Genomic DNA, 21805 nt, shown 5'->3' with positions numbered 1-21805 from the left:
AGCTGGTACGCCATGATGAGATATACCAAATCTAAGACTCTGATGGAACTTGTGTAGTGATGCCTACAGGCTGGGCTCGTTGTGACATTATGTGCCCTAGAGCATTGTCACGCTGGTTGATTGCTACCATCCCCACCCCTCTTTCGGTAGCGTAATTAAAAACTCCACTAAAAGTCTACCATTTCACTTACACCGATTCCAGCCAACTTTGAAGATATTTGCAAGCCGTCACTTGGAGCAGATAGAGAATTGACTGATTTCTACTTTTCGCCGGTTGAATGCTTGTACAGGGCGTTGTGGTCTGTGTGAACGTTGCACGCGAAATTACCATTCAGCAACGTAATCTTCCTCTCCCTCCCGACGATGATTATTCTCATTATCCCTCCACCACATGTCCAAATTGACCTTAAAACGGCCTAGACGTGTCTACGCAGAGGAGGAAAAGGCAATTGTCATATCGTAAATCACAAACAACGTCTTTTCGCAGTATCGCGCCGCTCAAAAGTACGACATACCTCCGCAGTCCATTTCCGACTGACAAAAAGACAACGCAGCCCTGGTTGATCAGATCCAGGCTCATAAACTGTCACACAGAGTATATCAGCCTCCAACAGTCTGATTCCCCTATTCACACAGTTAGCCTATATTTTAGGTCGTGGCAGTTTGAAATGCCATATTAGTGATGGATCAGGGTGGTTTTCCATAACGTACCCCACTGCGTCATGCAACGCACTAGGTCATGCAACAATGTTCAACACCTGACGCGTCTTCTTCAAATTGACGCGATATGGACCACAACACTCGTATTGCAGAGGCAATTATAGAACTGCAATCCCAAGATCGCCCTAAATATGCAGAGACCGCGAGGAAATACAATATCGACAAATCCACGCTGTGGCGCCGCTTCAAAGGCAAAACAGCCTCAAATCACGACGCGAACTCTTACTCGCGACAGAAACTCACCAGCGCGCAGGAGGAGATTCTTATTGGGCACGTCAATAAGCTGACCGACCGTGGTATCCCGCCTACCCTCAGATGTTGAAGAATATCGCCGAGGAAATCGCAGGGACAGAGCTTGGTGTCAACTGGGTGAGCCGCTTCCGCAAGCGACACCATGACCGTCTTTCGAGCTTGTATTTGCGCACCATAGATCATCAGCGGAAGGCTGCTGATAATTCCAGGCATTTCAAAACTTCTTCAATTTAGTAAGACTGCTTTTATCGTCATTTCAAGGGTATACTGCCGACAATACTCGGTCAAATGCCGTAAAGTCGCCATTTCTGACCGAATCCAACTAGCTCCGCGAAAAGATCGAAAAGTACAACATCAGTCCCTCAAATGTTTATAATTTTGACGAGAAGGGATTCCAAATTGGTCTCTCTCGCTCTGCCAAGCGAGTTGTCCCCCGAGAAGCCCTCAGGCGCGGAAAACTGGTCGGGGCAAGCCAAGACGGGAACCGGGAGTTCATCACGCTGATCGCTGCCATATGTGCAGATTATTCGTTCCTGCCACCGGCCCTCATTTACAAAGGGGAGTCAAAAGACTTCCAAGATACTTGGCTTGAAGATTTTGACCATTCCAGCGAAGTAGCCTTCTTCGCCAGTACGGAAAACGGCTGGAGTTGTGACGCACTGGGTTTACACTGGCTTCAGCGCTTATTTGAATGCCATACGAAGCAAAAGGCTGGTCGTGCCTACCGTCTCTTAATTTTAGACGGTCATAATAGTCACATTAACCTGAAATTCATTGACTATGCCGATCGGAATCGAATTCTCATTGCTGTGTTGCCATCGCACTCAACTCATCGGCTTCAACCACTCGATGTTGGCCTGTTTTCCGCACTCTCCACCTATTATGCTCAAGGTTCCGACCAGCTGATGTCCATTGGATGGGGGTTAATTCGCCTTAACAAACGGAACTTTTGGCCACTCTTTCGTGATGCGTGGAACCAGGCATTTACGGCCAAAAATATCGAGGCTGGTTGGCGGGCCACAGGAATCCATCCACTCGACCCCGGCAAAGTATTGTCCAAGATTAGCCACAGCAGTGATGTGACACCCCCACAAACTGCATCTGAGGAAAGGGCGATGAAGACTCCAGGCTCTCTTCGGGCTATTCGGCGCATTACCCGCCGTCTCCGCAAGGAAGGGCTGATGGACTCCCGAGTCACAGCGCTCTCCCGAGCATCAGAGAAACTGGCGACACAATATGAGCTCGTACAACACGAAAATCGAGATCTACAGGAAGCGCTCAAACTTGCACATAAAAAAGTGAAACGCAGAAAGGCCTTGGGCCTTTTCAATCCAGAAGAAAGTGGTGGCCAGCCGGTCTTTTTCAGTCCAGCCAAGGTGGAACTGGCGCGGCGACGTCAGACGGACAAGGCACAGGCCGACGAGCAGCGCAAGCAAGCCATTGAAGATCGTCGACTCCAGGTAGCCATATCACGTGAAGAAAAGGCTCGAGAATCTGCCGAGAAGAAAAACAGCGGGCTGCAATGCGTCAGGCCTTGCGAGAGCAGCGTTCTCGAGAGAAGACAGAGCGTGCTGCGGAGCGCGAGGCAAAGCGAGCTGAGAAACGGGAGGCCGCAGCAAAATTAAAAGCAGAGAGGTCTGCACGCGAGGCTGAACGCCAGGCTATTCGGGAAGTCAAGTTTGAGGTAGCTGCTACGTCAAAGCCTGGTGTAAGAGGCACAAAAGACATGGTAGCGGTGAGAAAACGAGGGGCGTTGGAAGCGGGTTTGCGCGACGGGCATTCAACCACGCAACAACTCGGAGGAAGAAAGGGTAAAGATTGGTTCTGAAGCTTCAGTGGCTCGAGACCACAGTCCCGGAGCTTTAGGGGTAAAAGACATACCTCCCGTTCGACGGAAGCGCAGGGAAGTATGGAGGCCGGTTTCTCAGTCTCTCAGGTCTGGGCGGACCACAAGACCGCCTGCTCATATTTCCTAAGAAAACCATCATATCGATAGACTCTGTATGAAGTGTTTCACATAATTGTAATGTTTAATAGTATTTTAAATGGTTGTGTCGGTTGCAGGATTAATTTTCGCTCTGGCTTGCCGGTCGGGCAATTTGTTGCATGACACGCGTTGCATGACTCAGTGAGGTACGTTATATGGAAAGGTGTGCAATTGTCGGAACTGACGGGTAGAAACACATGTCGGATCACGTGCATCATCACGTGCAGACACCGGGCAAATCCGGCAGCCAATTTCCCCCCTTAGGGACGAGGCCTCCAAGGAGGCCTCAAGAAGAAAAAAGAACACAGATCATCACAATCAATACAACCTCTTTTGCAGCTGCACACAAGCTGCTGCATTAAGCCTTGATCCATCGTACATACCCACATATTTCCTCATTAGGCCCGAGCCGCAGAACCACCGTTCTGACAATTAAGAGTCTCACATCTCTATTTGCTACCAACCATCCATTACGAAAAGGCTCCCTTTGAGAAATACCAACAACCCGAATACATAGCGATCGAAATATACCTATAAAACACCCAACACTAAGCAAGATGGACACCAACACGAAAAAGATGGAGGTCTTGCTCAACAACCCGCAAGATTGGTCCATCTGGAACAACAAGTTCCACGCTCACGCCTGCGACCGAAAGCTCTGGCTGTGGATTGCCAACGACCCTGCCGCTGGGCTCCTCAAGAGGTTCCCGGCCGAGCCAGTGCCTCCAAACTTTGCGGAGCTGCAGACGGCCCCAGAGAGAGATAGGGCCCAGAAAGAATACTCCCAACAGTGGCAAATCTACACCCATCACTTTCGACTATACGAAAAACAGGAAGACTCACTCCGCGAGCTTCGGGACTGGATCTCAAAGACGATATGTCATACATACTATCAGACCTGCTGCAACCCCGATGAGTCCTTGCGCGTGTGGTGTAGCGATTGAACTTGCTTCTATTCAATTCTGTCTGACAGCTCTCAACATACATATATACATAGTGGCACGTCCGTGCCACTATCCAGTGACTCACCACTTGTAACTGCTGCCTAAACATGTCTTGGTCCATGTCTCATATCAAGTCAACACTCCCCTAGAGCTGTCAGACTTCAACTGCAACGCTATTCATAGCGTATGGGTCCAATTCCAATCCTCCTCCTGTTCCTCTCGAAAGCATCCCTAGGCAGAGGCTTGGTCATCCCATCTGCTAGCATATTCTCCTGGAACCCAGTAGACTTGAATTCTCCTTCCTTGACCTCATCAACGACGTGATGAAATGCTATATCAACATGCTTGATTTTCGACGTGTTCGATACTCCTCGGGTCAGCTGTACAGCTCCTTATTATCTCCAAGCAGTAGTGGCACTGTTTGCTCCCCCTTTCCTTCCAGCTCTGCAAGTAGTCGACGTCCCCAGAGAGCAGCTTTTGTGGCCTCCCCCATCCCAACATACTCTGCTTCTGTCGTAGATCTTGCCACTGATTTCATCTTCTTGCTATACGTCATGACGGCGCCTCCGTAGACCATAAAGATGAACCCCAGGATACTCTTCCGGTCCCTTGGATCAGTAGCGTAGTCGGTGTCAGAGAACGCTTCCCCATCTTGTAGGCCTGCAGAGCCGACGTGCCCTTCGATGTTGTGGTCAATGGAATAATAGTCGATATCGCTGCCTTCGACTCCTTGAGCGTGCTCATTATTTCCGCCATATGTGATACCGTGGTGAATAGTCCTGCCGACATAACCCAATATTCGTAGCAAAGCCTTCCAGTGGTTCCAGCATGCCTCTACCGTGAAAGATGCCATTCTGTTAACTGCGAATATAATGTCGAACCTCGTATTGCATAGCCAAATCAGCTTTCGAGCAATTCAACGTATTTCAACCATTCGTCATGGTTCAGAGGCCGTCCCGGTTCCTCAACGAGCTTCCGTATAGCTCCAGGTTCCATGGGGGTTGCGTGCTTCATTGAGTCGTCGTAGAGAAATTCTGCCACGATTTCCTTCGCAAATTGTGATTGACCAATCATCAGCTTTCCTTTGTGCCTTTGAATCCGAATTCCGAGAATGTTCTCTGCTTCTCCGAGGTCTTTCATCTCAAATCTTCCTTCAGCTTTTCCTTGACCAGTTCAATGGCATCCTCGTCCCCTGTAATCATAAAGTCATCCACGTGCACGCCGATGATTACCCCGACTCTGTATGTCTGAATATTGTCGGGTCCACTGTCATCGGTGAGAAACCAATCTCCTTGAGATATTCTGATATTAGCAAATACCACATCCTTGCAGCTTGCTTCAATCCGTACAAACTCTTCAGGATCTGAACGTATTTCCCGAAATATTGCTGGAGCTCAGTTGGCACTTTCATGAAGATCCTTTCCTTTAGGTCTGCTGCAAGGAACGCAGCCACAGCATCCATCTGGTATACCTTCCAGCCTTTCTTCGCCGCTAAAGCTAGAATGATCCTCATCGCATCGAGCCGGATCGTGGGTGCGAAGGTTTCCTCGTAATTGATCCCGTGTTTCTGTGTGAACCTCTCGCGACTAGACGTGCTTTATACCGTAGTATCTTCCCTTCTTTGTCTTTCTTGTGATCAAACACAAGCTTGGCATCAACTACTTCTTCTCCGTGCACGTCAACTTCGTTGATTTCCTCCGAGAATGTCTGTCGTCGAACGAGATTCTGAACTTCCTCATCTATAGCTCCTACCCATTGATCCTTCTCACTGCCTTCCATCGCCTGTCGGAAGGTAAGCTTTTCGGGTCGAAGTCGTACAGGTCTGTATTAGGCTGGAGAAGCGTCCTTGCTACCATGGCTCTTTCCTTCCTGCCACTCTCCTCGCTTCTTCAGACGTTCTGCCATGCGCTGTTCTTCTCTTTGCCGCCATTCCAGCTCTGCTCGCTGCTTCTCTGCTCTTTTGAGTGCCACGGCCTCTCGTCGAATCTGGGATCTTGTTTTCGGCAGACTCCTTTCAGCAGAGGTTATATCCGCCTCCCCTGTATTGACAACGATTGTGTCTCCTTGGAGCTCTTCCTCCGAATCTGCAGTGTCTTGGTCGGTCGGGTTCCCATCCGCTGCTTCTCCGGCATCCTCCCCAGCTTCTGTAGCTTCCTGGTCCATGGTCCTATCCCTGACCGAATCTTCGGCATCAGAGTCATCATCAGTGAGCTCCCTTGCTCCTTTTTCTCTTCCTTCTCATCGTCATACTGCGATTGTGATTCTTGGCTGATTTCATTGTCCATATACTTGCTCTCATCGAATTCCACGAATCGAACCTCGTGGACCTTCTTATCAGCTGGGTTCCAGACTAGATAGATTTTATCTGTCTCCTCTTTGTATTCAACAAAACTCCTTGCCATGCTCTTTTCAGAAGCTTTGTTCTCTTTTCTTTGGGAATAAATACCCAGGCAGGACATCCGAACACTCTCAAGTGCCCTGATCTTGGCTTCTCTCCACGCCATAACTCCCATGGGCTTTTAGCCATTCCCTTGACAACTCCCTATTTCTCAGATAGGCCGCTGTTGCGTTCGAAAACTCCCAGTATGCTGCAGGGAGATCCATTTCGTGGCGCATAGCAGACCCCTCTCTGATATGGTTCTCATGCTCCTCTCAGAGATACTATTCCTCCGGGTGGTAGCCCACTGTTGGTTCGATCCGAATAGCTCTCCCCGTGCAAAATACCTTCATTGCCTCGTTTAGAAACTCCTTCCCGCGATCAAAGCGCATCGCCTTGACCTTTTCGCCTTTTCCGTACTCGCGACACTCTGCCTCTGCAACAACTACCCAGGCTTTGATCTTGTCGGTAATTCTCGTTTTGTCTCTAGAGAAATAAACCCAAACTCGCCCGGTAGCCTGATCGGTGATTGTCAGCATGTACTTCATTCCTTGAAGTGATAGCTCAACTGGCCCCCAAAGATCTATATGGACTCTCTCTAGCTTTTCTGTCACCGCAGACATTGGCTCCCTTGAGACCTTTCTTGTCATTTTGGCCTCGGTGCAGCTTGAGCAGAATGACGGGCAGAATGAGTTGTCTCCGAGATCATCCATTACGGCGTTCAGTTTGCCCTCCATATGCTTTCCAGGGTGTCCCAGCCTAGCATGTAGTAGTCTTTCAGGCATCTTCAGGATTGACTTCAGCGCTACCCCGTTATCGCCATCCTTTTCTTGGATTGTATGGGCTCGGTGCCCTCTTGTCTGGCTCAAGCGCCACACCTTTTTATGTCTGTGGCCAAACAGCACCTCCTCCTTGCTATTATCGCCACCATCCTGTGCTTTGGACCTGTTGTTCCCTTTGTTCCATGCACTGCGGCCACGACCTGCGAATTGTGCGGTTTCTCCCTTGATTGTCGTATCGACGAGCTCCAACTCTTTGCTTTCCAGAGAGCTCTGCACCTTTTCCATTGTCAACGTCTCTGTCGAGGCGTTCAAGATCTCGACCGTAGTGTTAAAAGCGTCGTCCATGCTCATTTGCAAGAAGCAAATCAATAGCTGTTCATGGATAACAATGTCCTTGTCTTGTGTGGGAATTGTAGTAATCCATTGTACCCATCTAGATAGGTCACGTGCGCTCTCACGTGTGCAGTTGAGGATAGCGGAGGACACATAGCTAGCTCCGTGCCCTTTGCCCCCTCTTCCCCCTTTCTAGAACAGACATCAACGATTACACATACCATTGCGATTTGCACGCAGGCCTGTGTAGAGACCTACCGACACTGATCAGTGGTCGACTTGGTCGATCACAGACAGCTAGGAAGAAGAGACAAATCGCTAACCTTCAAGATCGGCTGCAAGGCATCGGTTGAGGAAGGTTATTTGTGCTAAGTGGCTATCTCAGGCTGCCAGGCATCTGGGAGAACCTACCAAGCTATTAATCGGCTGCAAGGCATCGATTAGTAGTGCGACCACATCGCCTAGCGACTTCTATTATCGGCTGCAAGGCATCGATCAACAGTTGTTACTAGACCCGACAAAGACGTATTTCGACAGCCAGATACGACTCCATCGTCTCATTCACTTGATCAACGATGACCCCGACCGACCGAGCTACGACTCCGAACGAGAGCGCTCAGCTCGAACAATTGAGCGAACGGATGCAAGGACTAGCTATCCAGACATCCGTATTCGATAAAGTTGATGTTACCCTTTGGGGACAAGACATCAAACCTGACGAGGAAGATGAGATCGCAGTTACGACGTACGCCGCTAGGTTCATGTCCAATGCCCAATTCGAACGCCTAGAAGGAGACGACATCCTTGACCACTTCCAACAACACTTCGAAGGCTGGAACCAAGACATATGGAACCGGGTACATATGGACTACAAGAGAGCCCTTAGATTACTTCTAAGGAGACGTGGCATCTATACAGGACGGAAAAATGGCCCTTTTGCACCCCAATTCATCATGTTGCAAACTGCGGAGGACCGACCTGCATGGCCAGAACGAGAGTACATGGAGACCGATTTTGACATTGGGACAATCGCTCATAAGTTACGAGCAGCAGGATCAAAGGCTCTAACTTCTCCCCGAGGACCCCAATCGCCGCCGGTAGCAACATCTCGTTACGATCTTAACGAACAACAGCCCATTAAGACCTTAACGAAGCCACCTGCCCAGGAACCCATCACTGAGGCACTACCGATAACAACATCACCTCCCACGACTTCCGCTCCGACCCAAGATGCCCTTGACCCAACCTCTCTTACAGTTCATCCGACAACACACCGCTTCAAGCACCCCGAACTCGTCCAACCCGTCCACACCCCCAACCCGAACTATTATCCGAGCCTATGTCCTCGAGGCATACACAAAACTCCCACCGGATGATATCCCGAACGCCACCGTCGATGGCGACACACAGCAGAAATTCATGAAACTCTGGGACAAAGACAAGAACTACACAGGAGAACCGTACGACCTCCTCGATGACAAGATCCGAATCTTTATGAGTATCTGCTACAACATCCAAGTGAAACCGTCACAATTTCACGCCCTTTTCCCCCGAATCCTCGCTGGAAGAGCACAAACGTTCTACATTGACAAGATCGAATGGACTACCACGTTTAGGAAGGCATACGACAGCATCAAACAACACTTTGACACGGAAGTTAACCATGTCCATTACTATACATATTGGACCACAACCACTTTCAACTCGATTCGTGCCCAAGATGCTTCCAAATCCCTCCACGAAGTCCTTCAACTACTCTTCGATAAGCTACAACTCTGTCAGAGAGCCCTTGGCCCTGACTACGCAGGAAACATTCCACTGCGTACTACGCTTATCATCGCATGCCGTGGTGTACCCGAACTTGAACACGCCCTCTTCAAACCTGCAGCAAAGATCGAGACCCTCTTTGCAGATCTACGATCTTCCGTTGAGACCCACCTTGCCCGACAGACAAACCCTCAGTACTTGCAAAGCCCTGACGGATCATTTGGACCAACGAATCCGAACAATCAGTACTACCTCGATCGCCGATACCATAACAACCGCGTACGAGGAAGATACGGATACTCAGGACAACGACCCAATCGCGGATATGGACAAGGCTACAACCGTGGAAGCTACAGGCCCTCAAGCCATAGCAACTACACCCCTAGCCACACCAATCGCAATTGGACCAAAAAGTGCTTTGTTTGTGGACAAGAAGGTTGCTGGTCAACCAAACACTCTGCAGAAGAACGACAAGAGGCCAAGGACCAATATGTCGCACGTTGTCAATTCACAGGCATACAACCTCCAAACTTCATAGCCTATCTTATAGACTACGAAGGTCATGAGCTTGATGAACTCACTACCGACGACATATGGGAAGAACCTGACAATGGCACCAACAATCACCCTAGACAATGGAGAAGTCTACCGGACGGATCAAACCATTGTTCCCGCCTAGCAATTCGTCATTGAAGATCAATATTCAGTGGACAATTTCCCAGGCATCATGATTGACACAGGTGCAGCAAAAGTCTCTACAGCCGGTCACTCTCAGTACATTGCTCTACAACGAGAAGACCCTCTGTAGCCCTAGACAGCTCAACCTCCGGCCAGGCTACCATCACATTTGGACACGGCGAAGCCACTCACTCGATTGGTTCCATCGCCCTCAAAACACCAGTCGGAAGGATCACGTTCCACATCCTTCAGACCCCTACCCAGGAAGAAGAAGAACCCCAGACCGGCATGAAACCCCGCACCCCAAGAGAGGACGCCCGCCGTATCAAAGAACAAGCCCCAGCCCGCAGCACACGGAGCCTCGAGGACCGGCCGGCACACAAGAGCAAATAACAATATGTGCCTGTAGTCCCTAGAGGAGCCATATGCCCACAAAGAAGAAAAGCTCGAGGAAGCACAATTTCGAGCCAAGCCAAAGACCTCGATGACCACAAGTACAACGGTTGACTCAACGCATTTGATTAGCACCAGCGCTACGTTCAAGCATCAGCGCTACGTTCAAGGTATACACAATCAAACAGTTCCTGTCACCGACAAGTCTTCCAAATCTTCTTCGACTGTTCACCTCTTTGACCCCAATACACTCTTTTCCCTCTTTTCATTATGGCCCCACTTTTGGGCCTGTTGACATTTTGCCACCACTGCAGCTGGTCTCTCCTCTCTTTCCTGCTCGTTACAGCGATTGCAACCACAAAGAAAAGTTGCCAGTGTGGGAATTGTAGTAATCCATTGTACCCATCTAGATAGGTCACGTGCGCTCACGTGTGCAGTTGAGGATAGCGGAGGACACATAGCTAGCTCCGTGCCCTTTGCCCCCTCTTCCCCCTTTCTAGAACAGACATCAACGATTACACATACCATTGCGATTTGCACGCAGGCCTGTGTAGAGACCTACCGACATCTTGGCTATTAATCTGAGCTCGAAGTCGCTTTAGGTCGTCGACCTTCTCCTGCACAGTTCTATTCGTCTGCGTACTAACGTCGTATAGCATTCGGATCAGCTGTCGAAGGCGCGCTTTGTTCGATGTCGCATATCGCTTAACGAGGGATTGATAAATTGCTCGTGGATCGGTGAGATGGTTGACTGAGTTCTTGTGGATCTGGTCAATACTCTGTCGTATTTTCATTCTCGCAAGAGAGACATTTTTAATGTCCGCAGCATTCTCTCCTGGCGTTGATAAATCTGATGATTCCGCTGTTGCCTTACCGGTGACGCAGCTCATAAGATCGTCACTCAACAAGTTATCTTCAAGATCCATCTTCCAGCTGTCAAAGGAGTCTCTTCCATCAAGGATGGTTCCTTTGTAGTCTTTCTTGCCCATAGTGCCGGGTCTTTGCTGTCAACCGTCGATTCTTGACGAAAAAGTGTTCTCATATGCCGAGTTCAATCGTGCAGTGGAAGGATAATAAAAGCAACCGGGCTCATAACCTGTAGCGATTGAACTTGCTTCTATTCAATTCTGTCTGACAGCTCTCAACATACATATATACATAGTGGCACGTCCGTGCCACTATCCAGTGACTCACCACTTGTAACTGCTGCCTAAACATGTCTTGGTCCATGTCTCATATCAAGTCAACATGTGGTATGCAAAGCTGCAAAAACACGCCAAGGGATCACAGGAAGAAGTTCTCCGTACTCTACAAAACAACTACGAAGAAGCAGTCAAGCCTCTTGTGAAGGCCCCTCGAAACTGGCACCTCTGGTTGGATACCTGGAAGAAAGCCATGAACGAAGGAATCCAGGAGGGCCTCCCAGAAGCTTTCCACCACTCAATTTGGATCCGCGACTTCTTTAAGGCTATCTCGCCACAGTTCCCCGCGTGGGTGACATCAGTCCAAGTATCTGGAAGAACAAGAGACCTAAGTTTCGACATGCATACCATGTCAAACATATTCACCGAATTCATCGACACCCTACCTGCAACACCCACCGTGGTGAAGAGGAGCCTTTGGCCCAACCTACAACGACAAGGACAAGGTCCTATCCAGGGATACGGCGACGTTGACATCCAGGTCAAGACTCCAATGGGATCAAAGGTGCTTAGGCTGCTCGATGCCGCCTACTGCGAGAATTTTGCTTGCAACCTCGTCTCTTACCAGCTACTTAAGAAACAGGGTATTTGGTGGGATGAAGACCCAAGCAGGAAACCAAGCCTGCGCGCCCCTGACCGAAGCATCGTCGGCCTCGTGGAACGACACCATGGTCAATTTGTGCTTGAATATATTCCTCAACATTTCTCGAGGCGGGCATTCTTCACCCGCCGAAACACATTCAATTCCTTCACCAAGCGGAAGCCTCAAAAGGCATCAGCCGAGGTATGGCATCTGCGACTAGGACACCCTGGACCTAGGGCCCTAGAACACCTTGTCAACTGCTCCAGAGGAGTTAGAATCAAGGGAATCACCACCGCGCAATGCGACAATTGCGGGACAGCAAAGGCAAAACGGATGATTCGACGAGAGCCTCGCACTGCAGACCACTGTAAAGGCGAGAGACTGGCGATCGATTTTCACGACCTTCAGCCTGATTCGAAAGGATTTAACTCCCTGATGCTTCTCACCGATAGAGCAAGCGGCTTTTCTTGGGACTACTACCTCCAAGATCGGAAAGCCGATACCATCATCACTACCCTTAAACACGCTGTCGACTACCTTACGTACCAATTTGACTTTAAGGTCAAAGTCATCGAATGCGACAATGAACTAACGAGCCAAAAGCCGGCAGTTACACAGTTCCTGCTCGGAAGAAACCTCAAAGTCGAACCCTCGGCCCCTTACACTCAAGACCAAAACGGAGGTGCCGAGCGCTCAGGGGGTGTGATCAAAGACAAGGCACGTGCAATGAGGCAACCTTCCTTCGAAACTGTGGAGAGAAGTTTACAAATCTGCCGTCTACCTCAACAACCGCACGCCAAAATGCAGAATTAAGTGGACTTCGCCATATGAAGATCTAACAGGGAGAAAGCCCGCACAAGAGCATCTCCGAGCTTACGGCTGCAAAGCCTTTGCCATGACTCCATCAACCCAAGACAAGAGGAATCGCCTCAAGAAACTTGACCCACGGGCTTGGATAGGATACCTTGTGGGATACACGTCCTCCAACGTATACCGAATTTGGGTACCATCAGAAGGCAAAGTGATCTCTACCCGAGACGTTATTTTTGACGAGCAACAGATTTTCGATGGAACACTCGAGAGCCTCGCTCAAAACGTCAAGGAAGCAGACCTCGAGGAGCTAGCTCTAGCCCTCACACACATAAGTCTTCCAGAAGACGACGAAATCGCCCCGAAAGCAGCCCCACAGGCGCTTGACGAGCAAATCTTCGAATTTGACCACGATGACGATGACGAGCACACAGCAGAGCCTGAGAAAGACCCGGAAGGTCAGGAAAGTCGATACACAGAAGCCCGATTCGAGCTGCTACCGACGCCTCCTTCAACTCCTCCGGCGGCCCTGCTTGCCGCATCAATACAAACAAATCTGCCTGAAAAGCGAGTTGATCTCAACGAGCCCCGGAAATCATCCATCAGCAGGGTCAAGGAATCCTTCCTCGCACATTGATGGAAGCTCACATTGGGAATCTTCCCTCGAGCACGCCTGGCTGGGAACACTTCCCACGCACAGTGCAAATCATGCCCGGCAACGAGGAACCCTCAAGCTTGGAGCAGTGGAGCAAGGAATCCTTCCCACACAAACACATTGCGTTGAGGAACCCTCTTCGCAGCAAGGCGAAGGAATCCTTCCCTTGCAACAATCACGTGTTGAGGAACCCTCTTCACGGCAAGTAGAAGGAACCCTTCTCTTGCACCCATACCCATGCGTTGAGGAACCCTCTTCGCAGCGAGCAGAGGGAACCCCTCTCTCGCAACAACCACACCGCTTTGAGGAATCCTCTCAGCAGCAGGGTCAAGGAATCCTTCCCTCGCGTAAACACACAGCCAACTGGCATGCCGCCTTCATGGCAGGCACACAAGCAGGACCACTTGCAAAAGACAAGCTGAGCCACAAGATTAAAGACAAAGCATATCTTGAACGGCTGATCATGAAGAAACAGATCCATCGCCGAGACCTTCCAGACGTGCCGAAACACCACTCCCAACTGCGAGACCACCCTCTCGGACATCAATTCGAGGAGGCAGAGGAAGTACACCTTCAGAGCCATAAAGACATGAAGTCTTGGTTCAGGTGAGCTCTACAGAGCTCCCGAAGAAGGCCCAAGTGCTTGACTGCATGTGGGTTTACGTATACAAATTCGATAAGCATGGGAGGCTCTCAAAATGCAAGGCAAGACTGGTGGTGCGAGGGGATCAACAGCTCCGAAATGGGCAAGAAACCTACGCAGCCACGCTTGCTGGAAGAAGCTTTCGCACATTGATGGCGATGGCGGCAAGGTTCGATCTCGAACTGATCCAATACGACGCTGTCAACGCGTTCGTAAATGCCTCTCTGATGAGGAAGTCTTCATGAAGATGCCACCAGGCCATAGGAAACACGGGACCGTATTGAAGCTTAACAAAGCCCTTTACGGATTGAGGAAATCACCATTGCTGTGGCATCGAGAGCTCACCAACACGCTCAAGAAGCTCGGCTTCAAGCCAGTGCCACACGAGCCCTGCTGCCTCACCCTCAACGGAATCATCGTTTTCTTCTACGTTGACGACATCGTCTTCGCATATCAGCGAAAGAACGAGTCGAGGGCGCAAGCCCTGGAAGCACAAATGCGTGAGAAATACCAGCTGACAGGTGGTAACAGCCTTCAGTGGTTTCTTGGCATCGAGATTCTTCGAGACCGCGAGAAAGGCTTCATTTGGCTATCACAAGCCTCATACATCGACAAGATCTCGCGCCTCGCGAAGAAACACAGGAGCTTTGACACCCCGATGGGGGTCAACGAACTTTTCCCATTCAACGGCATTGCTTCATTTGCTGACATCAATTCGTACCAAGTGAAAATAGGCTCCGTGCTATACGCTGCGGTTATCACGCGCCCAGACATCGCGTTTGTAACTTCAAAGCTATCAAAGTTCAACCCCAACCCGGGACCCAAACATCACGAAGCGGCCGACCGCGTGATCTGCTATCTGCAGCAGACAAAGGACTGGCGCTCCGCCTGGGGTGGGGACGATTTCGAAGTGGCAAGCGATGCCTCTTTCGCCGACAACTCATCAGACCGCAAGAGCTCTCAAGCTTTCGCAATGAAGCTATTTGGAGGCCTCATCGGCTGGCGAGCAAACAAACAAGACACTGTCACCACTTCAACCACAGAGGCGGAGCTACTTGCCCTCACAAGCGGCAAAGGAATCGATATACGTGAGCCGCCTGATCCGAGAACTTGACGTAAAACTCGACCACTCTCGAATCAGCATCCAATGCGACAACACGCAAACAATACGCATCGTAACCGCGGAGGTGGCAACGCTACGAACCAAGCTGCGGCACGTCGACATTCACAACCACTGGCTTCGCCAAGAAATCACGAACGGAACCCTCGAAGTCAAATACACACCAAGCGCCGAGATGATGGCCGACGGTCTCACCAAGGCCCTCCAAGGACCCAAGTTCCAAGCCTTTGTCAACCAAATCGGCCTCCACGATATCTCCGACCGCCTTGCGTCACGAGAGCTCCCCGAATCGACCGACTCAATACTTCAAGAACAATCTTACAAGATGTGGGAGGACCAAGTTGTGTAAGGCAGCACATAGCAGCGGCCCAGAAAGAAGGGCCCTTTGCCTACGGGCACTGTAGACTGCAGGGGAGATTCCTCCATGAGTCAGGGAGCAAGAACATGGTCATTGGCCAGCCTCCCACTCTTCCACATGGAAGAGGGCTCGGCTGGGGGGGTGTGTCGGAACTGACGGGTAGAAACACATGTCGGATCACGTGCATCATCACGTGCAGACACCGGGCAAATCCGGCAGCCAATTTCCCCCTTAGGGACGAGGCCTCCAAGGAGGCCTCAAGAAGAAAAAGAACACAGATCATCACAATCAATACAACCTCTTTGCAGCTGCACACAAGCTGCTGCATTAAGCCTGATCCATCGTACATACCACATATTTCCTCATTAGGCCCGAGCCGCAGAACCACCGTTCTGACACCTATAGGCTGCCGTAACCCCGCCCTACTAGGGGGGCCTCAAAGTCGGCCAATCCCCGTGACAGCTCCACAGTCACGGGGGGGCGGTTGACCTAGAAAAAGCTCGTTGACCTGGAAAAAAAGAAGTACATAAGAGCCCCGCCATTTTGCTAGAACTTAAAAGTACTCTCTTCCCGCGATAAGTGCAACACATGTTCGCTTTATTGCAAGCTAGTCATAGCAATGCAAATGCATCACCATACTGCCTTTGAGGTGTTTTTGGTGTTTTGGCATCGAATTGAGCTCTATTCGATTTCTTCTTCCTTCCCAGCCTCGAGCGCGTCTTATGATTCCTCTTCATCGCATCTCGATGCCGTCAGCTTCCAAGGAAAGCGTCTGACGGCAAATAGCACGCTTATTTGCCTCCATCACCACTAATTCGGCTGCTTCCTTTACAATCTCGCGATCATAGTACTCCGGCCACATGATCGCCTTGCTTTGCCCTACGCCGCGGTTGTGTAGCTCGCGGAGAATCCTGTAGCTTGCGCACATCCACTCATTGCAATTGAGGTGTGCGCGCTTGTCGCCCTTGGCCCAGAGACCTCTGATATCTCGAATCCTCGCCTCTGTGATGCTAATCCTGACGTTGAAGCGTACCTTGCGAAGCCAGCGGCGTATATAGCCAGCTTCGTCGCAAACCTCCTTATTCCTGACTCTCTGTGCCTCCTCTTCTTGTGCCGCTTGTCTATTGTATTCGTCTCGGCGACTCGAATTCTAGCGTCACCGACGCTTAATGGGCCGTATCTCGCTACAATAGTTGTCTGTTGCTGGAGACTGGAGCGCTTGGCTTGTTTCTCTTTATCTTCGTCATCTCGGCCGTTGCGGTGATGCCGTTGAGAGCGAGGTTTTGTCGGCTTTCCGCGCCTTCTCATAGACGTATGTGACGGAGGGAGTCAACGGCATGTGGGAGTCAACTGATGTGGCTAGACGAAGCTGTACGTAGGCGTGATACCTCTGAATCGTAAAGAGGTTGAGTCTCGGCGTTGAAACATTGTTCCAGTTGAATCGTTGAATCGAGGGCGGCGTGTGTGGCGATGGTGTTGATGGTCTTGCTGCCTGAGGCCCGCCCTGAGGCTCGCTTTCGATCGAGCCCGGCAGGTCCTTAATAGCCACTTCTTCTGTGAGCGACGAGAGCGTGTCTTGAAGCTGAGAAAGCACGATCTCGGGATTGAATGGGAAGAGGCCACATTTCTGCCAAGATGAGAGAATTGTGTGCTTTTGAAGGTGCGAGTGCGGACCTCTTGAAGATGATATAGAAAATCGGACTTGTTAAAGTCATATGCCCCGTCAGCAATCTCACGATGTAGAACTTGTTGATGCCAGTGTTTGTATGACCTAAAAACGCCGACATCAAGAGGTTGAAGCTGATGTGTAAGATGGGGAGGCATTGGGAAGACCTTAATGTTGTGATCGAAGCAGAAGTGAACCATCTCTTCTGTATAGTGATTATCACAGCTATCCATAGTAGAAGCCGCTTCTGAAGTGGATCAACTGGTCTCGTGTGTTTCTCGAAGTGTTTGATCCATTCAATCGCGATGACATCGTTAATATACCCCTTTGGCTGGTTGAAATGATGGTATCGTCGTCAAGGCTGTTGCTAACCCAACGGGCAGGAATTTGAACCCCAGGAGTATCACAAACGAAGGAATGCAACTCCCAGCTGCAGAAATAGCCTCAATCGCTGTGACCGACACTGTATCGTGAGCGTCAGATAAAATAGGGTATCAATCTCGCGGAAGGTCCAAATAAATGTGCCTTTATGTAGATATCCCACCATGAAGCCCGTCTCGTCGAAATTCCAGGTGTTCTTAGGGAGAATCTCGTCTTTCTCGATCGTTTGAGACCAGCCGCGAAAAAAAGCCTCAACGTGGATGCGATCTTGCATAGCCTTCCGTTTGATGTCTCGCGCTGCTGCTCTTCGACAGTGGAAGAGTTCTCTATGCCGCTGTATAAAGCGCTTGGCCCAGGCTCGCGATGCTGTAGCTCCCACGCCCTTTGCCTTGAGAATGGCGTTGGCGTGTTGTTGGAGCGCACGACCCTGGATGTGGTGCCCTGTGTGATGCGGCGATGTGCCCAGCAAAATACCTCCTCTTCATCCGAGGATCAAGCAGGGCACGGTTGCCCCATTCTCGGCCGTTGAGTGATGCCCATTGACTCGATAATAGAGGCGCTTGTAGGGTACGCCAAGCGCCTTCGCCGCGGCCACAATTGAGCCGTAGAAGCCCTCGTAGTAGAGCTCTGCTCCTGCAATAGTTCGCGTCTCGAGGTTTGCGGTTGTATGGCGCGAAAAGTTGGGTAAGCCGGTGGCAGAATCGATCCATTTTTGGACAGCAGACTCTTTAGCTTTTGAAGAAGCCATAGTCAAAGAATTGGCCTTCCCTCGATGACTATTGAGATAGTGACGTGGCGATAAAAATGTAGTGTTATGACGCCATCGTGAAATGGGTTCTGAATTATTGCCATAGGGGTATATGCGGGGTCGAATTGTAACTATGGTAGATATGATCTTAAACATGTCTACTTTTATTGTATGATGCGTGCACACTAATTGAAGTACCCTGTTCTTTTCCAGGTCAACGAGCTTTTTCTAGGTCAACCGCCCCCCCGTGACTGTGGAGCTGTCACGGGGATTGGCCGACTTTGAGGCCCCCCTAGTAAGCCTATCGTGTTGTGGCGGGGTAAAACGGCGTCCAAGCAGCCACACTATCGGGAGCAAGCCTCATCTTTCCTTTCAACAGACTTGTCAGTGTCAAACCAAACCCAATGCTTCAGTCCCGTTCCTCAAGGCATTGGCGGACCCTGCAAGGGGCCGGTCTCCTGTAGACCGTAGCTGGGAGTGCGCGCACATAAATTTGCGACATCGGACCTCCGCCACGGCGCTACGCCACGTTGATCCACTTTCCGTGGAAATTTATCCTGGCGCCGTGGATTGATACCTAGCCCCTCTTTGTTCTGCAAGACGCTATCACCAACGGCTCGCCAACGCCGGAGAGCATTCCGAAAACTGTGATCTTCATAGACTCCCGTCGGGATATACAAAATTGTGCGGAATGCCTGCGCCAGTGGCTGCAGAAACTGTCAGCTGGGGCAATCGGAACCCGCGATTGCAAGCAAATTATCCAGGTCTACCACTCCCACACCACCCTGAATGACAAGAATGCCCTATACGACGAGTTTTCCAAAGCGGACTCTAAGATCCGAATCATGGTGGCCACAGAATCGCTGGGAACGGGGGTAGATCTCTCGGATGTCATACGAGTTGTCCAGTATGGCTTCCTCTCGAACGCCTCTTATGTGTTCTTATCCAACGCTTTGGTCGTGCAGCTAGAATGACCAGCATCAAGGAGAGGCAATCTTCCTGGTAGAAAGCTGGGCTGTGGGCGACAGGGTCGCATCGACAAGAGCGGCAATGTTGTCCAGCAGTCAGACGCCATCGTCTTCGAGAAGGCTTTCCGCAACGACCGGGTTAGCACATTCACTCTCTGCTGAACCAGTAGTGGACGGTAACCTTCCCGACGATGAATCAGATATCGCTGTGAGCGTCATTGAATGTGACCTGCCAGGAGAGCAGCGCAGACGCAAGACAGACAGAGAGCGCCGAATAGAGTTGTACAATTGCTGCCCGGCGCTGTTCAATCTTGTCAATCGATCCTCATGCTTACGCCGAATCCTCATGGATTGGTTGCAAGAGAGTTTGTCAGACCCCGCATCCAAGTTACCTGCTCCAGGACCGGGCGAGTGCTGTAATGTTTGCAATCCTTCCCTGACGCGGACGTTGCCTTTCCCGTGGGAGATTGTTCCCAGTCTTCGGAAGCCCCACGATGGAACGGCATCAGGTGCATTTTATGACCGCCTAGTCCTCTGGGGAGACAACGCTGTCAACTCGGCGCATCAGATGGCGAAGCCCAAGCTTTCCGTGAGGCTATTCACTCGGAAGAGTGAGTGGATATCATTGTCGACAGAATACGCCTACATTCACACGGCTGCTGAGTTGGAGGAGTTTGTGGGGTCGACTTGGTTGAGAGACCATTTTGATGAACTCTTTAAAGAGTTCAACACTGGCCCTGCACACCTGGGGTGGATCCTGCCCGTAATTCTGCCCAGTTTGCAACACGTTCCTCAAGGCAAAGGTCGGGAGGCGGCGCGGGGCATAAATCCTTTCGTTCCTCAAGGCAAGGGTTCCCGTTCGAATAGGAGCTCCTCCGGACCCCTCAGTGGTCTAGGAAGAAGAAATAACAGTCTGCAGACTTCCCTTCTTACCTGGTTTCAAGCTGTATTACCTAGAGAGACCTAGAGACGTCAAGTCGTTCGGACCTTCGACAGTTTCCGAGTGCCAATAAAGTGGGGCGTGGCACGGGTACCTTAATACTCATGAACAAAAGCGGCGGCGTTGATGTAGCTATTCGGGGGCCGCATCAAGGGGGGCGGGACCATAAGAGGAAAACAGCAGCCGCAAGCGGCGGTGACAAGGAACAAAGCTGTTTTCATGTTAGGCCCGGTGCCTATATAAGGTCCGGGCCACTACGCCTTTCCTCAATGATGGAGCAGCGCAATTTACACGCACCAAGACCTTCATGCATTGCACCCACCTACGTGTGATACTTCAAATATGTTTGGAGAATTGCATCTGTCCGTTATAGGGCTGGGCACTCAATATCCGACCTTTCTCTTAAAGCCAACACCCTCGATATAATTAGCAAGAGGCACTATCCTAAGTCCCCGTCGTAAGTAATAATACTCTACGATATCCTATGTGCCCCTTGCTGGTCACACTTAACCTATGCCGACAGTCTTACGAGGGTTCTCTCCATCAATAGAGCTACCGGGATCAAATCTCGTTCGGCAATACTCTCGTGTGACCACCCTTTAATAAACCAAGGAAGGACACCAATCATTTCCGAACTACATAAGACCTTCCTTGCCGATGGCGTACCGCTCGCTGTGAGAGCAGCACGGAAGGCTATTTACGAAGCCAAGATAGATATCAGTCAGATAACCCACATAGTGTCAACAACTTGTACCGACAGCGCAAATCCAGGGTTTGACTATTTTGTGGCACAAGAACTTGGGATCACCCACGCTGTGGAAAAGGTTCTCCTTCACGGAGTAGGCTGCAGTGGTGGTCTGGCTGCGCTAAGAACTGGTGCCAACTTGGCTCTCGGATCTACGGCCATGGGACGACCAGCTCGGGTTTTATGCCTAGCACTAGAGATCACATCGTTCTTGGTGCGGAGCGAGTTGGACAGCATCAACGAACGACAAGAGACAAGAATAGGCCCTTGTTTGTTTTCTGACGGCGCCAGCGCCCTCGTGTTAAGCAACGGTATTGGTCAGCAATCAACAGCGATTTACGAAGTCCTAGGATGGGACCATTCGATCATTCCAGGAACAGGAGCTGACCTAGGATTCCATGTTGATTCTTCGGGTATGACGTTGAAGCAATTTTAATGGGAAATTTGAGGCTTACTGGATTTAGGTTGGAAAGCCGTCATTACTCCTCGAGTCCCTCAGCTCGCTCAGTCTGCAATCTCGCCTACTTTTGAGCGCCTCAAAGCTTCCCTTCCGCAGCTGCCGACCAGTTCTCAGCTCGCCGGCGACTTCGATTGGGCAATGCACCCTGGAGGAGCATCGATCCTTTCTCGTGCGGAGCAGGCCCTTGGGATTTCGGCGGAACACATGCGTGCAAGCATTGACGTATACACCCACCACGGCAACTCTAGCTCCGCTTGCATCTTCAGTGTCATGGACCGCCTGCGCTCTAAGGA

General features: G+C 50.6%; 5 protein-coding genes across 5 annotated transcripts; 3 read left to right on the top strand and 2 right to left on the bottom strand.

Annotated features, from left to right (window-relative positions):
* Positions 1-3516: 3516 nt before the first annotated feature.
* On the top strand, positions 3517-3903 carry HRG_06624 (uncharacterized protein; the record flags this gene model as incomplete). The annotated part of the gene is made up of 1 exon (XM_044865095.1): positions 3517-3903. The coding sequence occupies one exon, from the start codon at positions 3517-3519 to the stop codon at positions 3901-3903; it is 387 nt and encodes a 128-aa protein (XP_044720035.1).
* Positions 3904-5730: 1827 nt separating this feature from the next.
* Positions 5731-7413, bottom strand: HRG_06623 (uncharacterized protein; the record flags this gene model as incomplete). The annotated part of the gene is made up of 4 exons (XM_044865094.1): positions 5731-6076; positions 6154-6233; positions 6628-6798; positions 6919-7413. 4 exons carry the CDS (start codon positions 7411-7413, stop codon positions 5731-5733), a joined length of 1092 nt encoding a protein of 363 aa, XP_044720034.1.
* Positions 7414-10748: 3335 nt separating this feature from the next.
* HRG_06622 (gag-polypeptide of LTR copia-type domain-containing protein) lies at positions 10749-11222 on the bottom strand (the record flags this gene model as incomplete). The annotated part of the gene is made up of 1 exon (XM_044865093.1): positions 10749-11222. The coding sequence occupies one exon, from the start codon at positions 11220-11222 to the stop codon at positions 10749-10751; it is 474 nt and encodes a 157-aa protein (XP_044720033.1).
* Positions 11223-11481: 259 nt separating this feature from the next.
* Positions 11482-13465, top strand: HRG_06621 (integrase core domain-containing protein; the record flags this gene model as incomplete). The annotated part of the gene is made up of 3 exons (XM_044865092.1): positions 11482-11723; positions 12471-12718; positions 12906-13465. The coding sequence occupies 3 exons, from the start codon at positions 11482-11484 to the stop codon at positions 13463-13465; spliced, it is 1050 nt and encodes a 349-aa protein (XP_044720032.1).
* A 902-nt stretch (positions 13466-14367) lies between these two features.
* HRG_06620 (reverse transcriptase (RNA-dependent DNA polymerase) domain-containing protein) lies at positions 14368-15595 on the top strand (the record flags this gene model as incomplete). Its single annotated transcript, XM_044865091.1, has 2 exons — positions 14368-15124; positions 15195-15595. 2 exons carry the CDS (start codon positions 14368-14370, stop codon positions 15593-15595), a joined length of 1158 nt encoding a protein of 385 aa, XP_044720031.1.
* Between the last annotated feature and the right edge of the window lie 6210 nt (positions 15596-21805).

This window comes from Hirsutella rhossiliensis (genome assembly GCF_020360975.1).
Source record: "Hirsutella rhossiliensis strain HR02 chromosome Unknown scaffold00006, whole genome shotgun sequence".
NCBI lineage: Eukaryota > Fungi > Ascomycota > Sordariomycetes > Hypocreales > Ophiocordycipitaceae > Hirsutella > Hirsutella rhossiliensis.
The sequence above is the reverse complement of the archived record's forward strand: the minus strand, read 5'-3'. Positions and strand labels throughout refer to the sequence as shown.